At 47.4% G+C, this 6,996-nt stretch overlaps 1 protein-coding gene across 13 annotated transcripts in view; it reads left to right on the top strand.

Annotated features, from left to right (window-relative positions):
• PTPRK (protein tyrosine phosphatase receptor type K) overlaps window positions 1-6,996 on the top strand; it is a 445,942-nt gene that overhangs the window by 395,677 nt on the left and 43,269 nt on the right. For 7 of the 13 annotated variants that reach the window (XM_073575792.1, XM_073575782.1, XM_073575786.1 and 4 more), the window contains 2 exons: window positions 1,290-1,366; window positions 1,577-1,594. In XM_073575792.1, the coding sequence (XP_073431893.1) occupies window positions 1,290-1,366; window positions 1,577-1,594 (95 nt within the window). The remainder of the gene's footprint in view (window positions 1-1,289; window positions 1,367-1,576; window positions 1,595-6,996) is intronic. The other 6 variants (XM_073575787.1, XM_073575784.1, XM_073575791.1 and 3 more) reach the window with 1 other exon arrangement.

The following is a 6,996-nucleotide window of genomic DNA, read 5'->3' as shown; positions in this document are numbered from 1 at the left end:
ACAGCAGGGGGTTTCAGCTCTGCTTCTCCTTGCCTTCATTAAATGGTACTTCGTTAGCGAGATAGCTGAAACGTCACAGGTTTTGTGATGCAACAGCGACCTCACCAGCGATCTCACTACGTGTGACACATAGAGGCGACCACCCCCCCGCTTAGATATCGCTGATCGTGCTCTAATATCCTAGGCCATTTTTTGATCGTTGGTGTCCTGCTGGCCAGCATGCATCGCTGTGTTTGACTCCATAACGACGACGAGCGACCTCGTTGGTGACTCAGGGAGGCAGGCGTGATTTTGCTTTTTCTTTTCAATGCCCCCTCAGCTCCGATTGGTGGCCACTACTGCGCTATCATTCTCTGATTGGGCGACCTCATCGTAAAAGAAGACAAAGTAGTGGCGCTTCCATCCTATGTTCCTGAGTGCTGTGGATCGTATTATACGGTTTTCCTTCAGCGTCCGTGTCTGAGTCTGATTGGAGACGCAACTGCGTTCGCTAAGTGTTGCTTCCTCGATACAGCGTCTATGGTCATAGTGATAGCACAGTAGTGGCCACCAATTGGAGCAGAGGGGTGTGGAAGAGGCAACGCTGAAGCACGCCTATCGAGGTCTGAGTCGTCAGAATAGCTGCTGTGTGACAAGGTCCCAACGACCGCCGAGGTCATTATACGGATCGCCGTATCGTTGCTGCGTCGTTGTGTAGATTTGCCTGTTTGACAGCTTACTAGCCACCACGTAGCAACGCACCAGCAATCCTTATCAGGTCGTATCATTGTAGGGATCGCTGGAGCGTCGCTATGTGTAACGGGACCCTAACACGTGGCCTCTAATTCTCTGGCCAAATGGTAAAGTTCTGCTCTTTTGGGAATTGTGTACCTTATCCCAAGTGTGGGGGCTAAATCTCTGCTGTGGAAGGGAGATCTCTGGACAATATATTGGGCTGGAATTAATAAATCCAAAATGGAGTCTCCCTCGTCCCTCACAATAGGTCATAAAGTATTTGGATTAACTTAGAAGTTTTGTGCTGAGTCTAAAGGTGACATTGTGCTTGTTCTCATCATAACCATCCTCAGACGTGGGTGAAAAAAAAAAAAAAAGAATTGTTACTCTATTCATTCTGAAAAGCGCATTAAATGTGACTTTACACTTTATGATAAGTACCATTTGATGTTAATTCTAATTGGCTAAATATTGTAGGGGAAATGTAATATTATAGAAGCGTTGTCACTTTTAAATAATGTTGACTTTCTTTTCCTTTGGAAAAAAAATTATATGATCTATTTTCTTTTTACTAGATGATCACTCAAGAGTCATCCTACAACCAGTGGAGGACGACCCATCTTCTGACTACATAAATGCCAATTATATTGATGTAAGTGAGCACACCATCTCTCCCCGATTCTGCATGCTTTGAGCTTTTGGCTTTTGTTTGTGAGTGTTTCTTTTCCGCATGTCATTGCTTATGAAATTGATTGCAAGTGTTTAAAAAGAAGAGAAACTGTACACTTTCCTTGTTTGAAGTCCTAGTACTCACTGACACTGTTGTGCTTTCTTTCACACCTGACTTTGGTTTGGGCTGTAGATTTGGCTGTACAGGGATGTAAGTACCACTATATGTGAATAACAGACCCCTACAGTAAATACTTATAGACATTGTCCCCAGTTACTTTCTGATTCCGACTAATGCTTATTACCCAGCATTTGTGCATGCTCCACCTGAATAACTTTGTATAGTTTGTCTCATTTTTTTTATTCAGTTGTTTTTTTTATTAATTTTACTATTATGTAGCAAAATTTTTGTAACCTGGCAAAATAGTCCAATTTATTTTGTAAGGTCCCTGAAGTGCGTTCTATTTCCCCCAGTAACTTTCCATGCTCATTTTTTATTTTTTTATGTTTTGAGTATTTGGCTGCTTCATGCTTTTCGTTATATTGTAGTGTACTTTTTGTATCAAATGTTTAGTTTCCAGTTGTATTGCGTGTTGTAGGTTTTGCAATTTTGCCTGTGAAAAGACTTTTGATTTATATTATATTTATATTAAGGGTATTTATGCCCCCCTATGGCCTTTCAGGTGGCCATGATACTGGCACCCTTTTTGTGTCCATATAGATCCAACCCCTGGATCTCATGTCTTTATTCAGAACCAGCAGAAAGCTTTCACTGGCCTTCTATCACCATTCCTGTTGAGCTGTGGAACGTCTGATGTTGCCATCATAATACAAGCAGAACTGTTACTAGGGCATCTGAAAGTGCCCATAATGGCATGCCAGCTGGGCACGCTTATGTATTGCACAACAGTTCTCCAGATGTTGGTGTTCACTATAATTTAGGACTTTACAACCCTTCTCTAAGTTTTACATGAGTAGACAGATATTGGCTTATTTAAGTTTAATGGATTAGCCCATTAATTAAAGCAAAATCTCTCTGGTGTTATGCACATCATTACTTTAACTATATGAATGCACAGTTTTCACGCTTCAGTGTAATTTTTGTGTCTGCGCGAACTCCCACTATACCAGCACCAGCAATGTCGCCGCTGTGACTGCTGACATTCGTATGACATTTTTTCCATCCTACATGACGGCACCACGAGAGAGGGGATCCGCCCAGCGAGGACAGGAAACCTTCAAGATAAAAGGGGCGGCTCCTCTCTCCGCATCAGTTGGTTTCCTGTCCTCGATGGGGAACCCTCAAGATGAAGACCTCTTGAAGACTCTTGAAGAAAGAAGAGGATGCCTGGGTCGGGTGATTAGTGGCAGGCACTGCTCTGCTACACCCGTCACCAGGTACCGTAAGTCTCCTCGGGGGGCCATATATTCCTATGTCCCCCATGAGCGAGTGCATGGCCACAGCCCGTGAGGCGGATGCCCGGGTGAAGTACTGATGCCTCGGAGACCACGGTTCGTGTACCCTCCCTGATGCCGACATGCCCATGATAGTCCTCGGAGGCCACATTTTGTGCCCCTCCTTGTTGACACACAGTGGCCATGCAGCTCGTGATGCACATCTGTGCCCGGGCAGAATTAATACTCCTTGGAGGCCACATGGGTGTACCCTCCCTGTTGAGTCCAGGACGCCGGGCCATCAAAAAAACAAAAAAAATCTGACTAAGGGAAATACCTGCAGAACTCAGTGGTGGCCAGTGGCATAACGGCTCCCTCCAGGCAATGTTCAGATCCGGAAGACAGGTATGGAGGGGGCAGCGGTGCGGGTCATGGCGCTGAAACGCCAGGAACAGGCCGAGGCACCGGAAGGGAAAAACCAGTACGCGCAGCGTTCGGAGCTGAGAGGGCACTCCGGGGGCAGCAGCAGGCGAGGCACGCGCTGGTACTAAGACCCGCAGCAGCGGGGACTCCCGGGGAACTCATGGAGAGGCCGGGAGTGCGCACCAGAAGTAGATGAGGTGCGACCCGGAAGTGGAGCAGGCGGTGCCCGGGAGATAGCAGCAGGGCAGAGAGCGCTCACAGACAGAGCACGGTAACGGCCACATAGCAGTATGCGCGCACTAGTTACAGCAGGGTGCATGCACGATCTTCAAGCAAGCATAAGGAGCGCACACTAATTATCAGAGGTATGATAGCGCGCATGAGCATGCGGCCGGCAGGTGGGATCAACTAGGTGCCTAATTACAAAAAAAAAGAACACACTGATATTTAAACTCTGCAGTAGTACTGGCGGGCGTCACTGAACCATTACTAGGTTAGAATACGGCAGCAGCAGCTAGGCAATGGAAAGCCTTTCACCAGAACACCTGCAGCCGCAAAAGGAGGTGCAGGAGAGGCGGTCGCGCAGCAGCAGTGGGAGCCGCTCGGGCAGCGCACGGGCGGATCATCGCCGCAAAAAGGAGGGGTCCCTAGTCTCTTTGGGAGACAATAAGAAGACCAGTCAGCCTCCAGATCCGGTACCCGTTCTGTGAAGCGTCCGAGTGGTGAGTGAGCTTCGAGAAAGTCCAGCACTCTAATGTCTGTTCTCTTTCTCTCTCTCTTGTCTCCTCTCTCCCCTCTTTTACATACATTGGCGGGGTGGAGTATAGGAGGTCCCTAAGAAGAGTAGGGAAAAAACTAAAAATAATGTCCTTTATGCAATAGTCCCTTAGGAGCACCCTGGAGTAAAAGGTTGTGCCCGGATTGTATTAACAAGACAGTAGCGGAAGAGACACCCTCATTCTCTGACAGTCTGAAAACCCTAATTCAAACAGAGGTTTGCAAATCAGTAAGGGCATTACAATCAGCGGATACGGATAGAACTAGAGAGAGATCCAGCTCCTCACTGGTCTCTCAGGAGGACTCTACAGGGTCAGAGGAGGACTCAGATAAAACTCGCTATTCAGATAGTAGCTCTGACAAGGAAGACGCATTCCCAGTAGAAGCTACAGACAAGCTTATAAAAGCAATCCGGTCTACCATGGGACTGGTAGATGAGCGAGCAAAAAAGACAGCTCAGGAACTCATGTTTAGTGGACTACGGAAATAAAAACGTAGAGCCTTCCCTATTAGGCTGAGTTCACACGTGGCGTTTTTTTCGCGTTTCCGCAGCGGTTTTAACCGCGCGATTTTGCCGCGAAAACGCGAAAAATAAGCATCCCATGCATTCCTATGGGATTTCGCAATGCTGTGCTAATGCTGCGGTTTTTACCGCGGCGGAATCGCTTCGCGGTAAAAACCGCAGCATGCTCATTAATTTGCGGAATCGCGGCGATCCCGCACCCATAGGAATGCATTGTTCCGCTTACTTTCCGCATGTGGCTGTGCACACCATGCGGAAAGTAAGCAGAACATTTGCGGATGGTACCCACGGTCCGGAGGAGAGGAGACTGTCCTCCGGGCTTTGAATACCATATCCCTGTAAAAAATAGAATTTAAAAATAAAAATTATTGTTATTCTTACCCTCCGACGTCCCGCGCAGTCTTCCTGCTTCTCTTCACGCTCTCGTTCCCAGTAGTCCTTTGCGAAAATGCCCGCGATGGCGTCCGTTCTCGCGGGATCGCGAAGTCTCTTGGTCATTCGCGCGACGTCATCGCGAATTACCGCGAGACGTCGCGATCCCGCGAGAACTGACGTCATCGCGGGCATTTTCGCAAAGGATTACTGGGAACGGCTGCGCGGGACGTCGGAGGGTAAGAATAACAATATTTTTTTTTTTTTTTTACATTCTATCTTTTACTATTGATGCCGCATAGGCGGCCTCAGTAGTAAAAAGTTGGTCACACTTGTCAAACACTATGTTTGACGAGTGTGTCCAACCTGTCAATCAGTTCTCCAAGCGATGCTACAGATCGCTTGGAAAACGCTAGTATTCTGCAAGCTAATTACGCTTGCAAAATGCTAGTTTTTCCGCGGGAAAATCGCGGGAATTTAAAATGCGATTTTCCCGCGGACTGGAATTCCGGAATTCTCGCGGTAATTTCCGCGAGAGTTCCGGTACGTGTGCACTTAGCCTATATGTGCAACTGGAAGTACTCATAAAACGGGAATGGGAAAAACCAGAGAAGTCCCAGATAATCAATTCCCTAAAAAGGAGGTACCCCTTTGAGGAAGAGGCATCTTCGTCCTGGGATAGAGCTCCAAAAATAGATGTAGCGATATCAAAAGTCGCCAGGAAATCCTCCCTACCCTTTGAGGATTTAGGTTCTCTAAAAGAACCTCTGGACCGAAACAGACAATTGTCTTAAAACAGCCTGGGAGGCCTCGGCTGGGGCCCTAAGGTCCGCCATCGTGGCCACTTGTGTGGCTAGGTCCCTAAATATATGGGTGGACAACCTGGAAGACCAGCTGGAGCAAGGAGTCTCCATGGAATCTATTCTGGAAGCATTGCCGGCCATTAGAGCAGCGGCAGTCTTTCTCGCTGAAGCTTCAGCAGATTCAGCCAGACTAGCAGCAAAGTCAGCGGCGTTAACAATGTAGGACGCCGGGCAGTATGGCTCAAATGCTGGCCGGGGGACACTCAGGCAAAGATGAAACTCTGCTCTCTGCCATGTGAGGGAAATTTCCTGTTTGGACCGGCATTGGATGACGTGTTGGAGAAAGCCGGCGACAAAAAGAAGAATTTCCCAAAACAGCCATTTCAGGCCTTTTGGCGCTCCTTTCAGAAGGGCCAAAAATTCAGAAGACATCAGTACAGGGATCGAGACAGAAACAATTTTGACAAGCGAGCCAGAGGTGGGAGAGGCTTCTATTTCGGCAAGCCCTCCAAAGACGCCCAAAAACCCTCCCAGTGACGGTCCTTCTCAAGTGGGAGGAAGGCTCTCTCACTTCCTCCCAGCCTGGGAGAGGATCTCATCCAGTACCTGGATCCGACAAATAGTAGGGTCGGGTCTGGAATTAAGATTCCACCACTGGCTGCCACAAAGATACATGCAGACTCCAGTACACTCATCTCAAGAAAAACAAGAATGTCTGGAAGGAGAAGTATTATCACTCCTAGAAAAACATGTCCTGGAAGAAATTCCGGAAAAAGAGAAGGAAGGGTTTTACTCCCCCATATTTCTTATAAAAAAAAAGCCAGACAATTCCTGGAGGACGATCATAAATTTGAAAGGCCTCAACAAATATCTGATTGTTCCATCATTCAAGGTGGAAACGATAAGGTCAGCAGTGAAGCTCCAATATCCTCAGTGCTACATGGCAGTCCTGGATCTCAAGGATGTTTACTTTCATGTCCCGATCCGACAACAAGACCGCAAATATCTCAGAGTGGCGGTCCAGATAAGGTCACTTTCAATACAGGGCCCTGCCCTTTGGTGTAGCGATAACCCCCCAAGTCTTCACAAAATTAATTGCAGAGGTCACAGCGCATCTCAGGGAAAAAGACACTCTGGTGATACCATATCTGGACGACTTCTTGCTAGTGGGAAGAAATTTCTCTCACTGTCAGGAACAAGTCAAAATAGTGATGGAGACACTACAGACCCTGGGTTGGCAACTGAACCTCAAGAAATCCAAACTGGTCCCGGCAATGATCCAGAATTTTTTAGGCTTAACAGTGGACTCGGTGGTACAGG

The sequence above is a fragment of the Dendrobates tinctorius genome, unplaced genomic scaffold (assembly GCF_039654945.1).
Source record: "Dendrobates tinctorius isolate UK_male_01 unplaced genomic scaffold, ASM3965494v1 ptg000046l, whole genome shotgun sequence".
Taxonomy (NCBI): Eukaryota; Metazoa; Chordata; class Amphibia; order Anura; family Dendrobatidae; genus Dendrobates; species Dendrobates tinctorius.
This window is presented reverse-complemented; position numbering and strand designations above follow the sequence as displayed.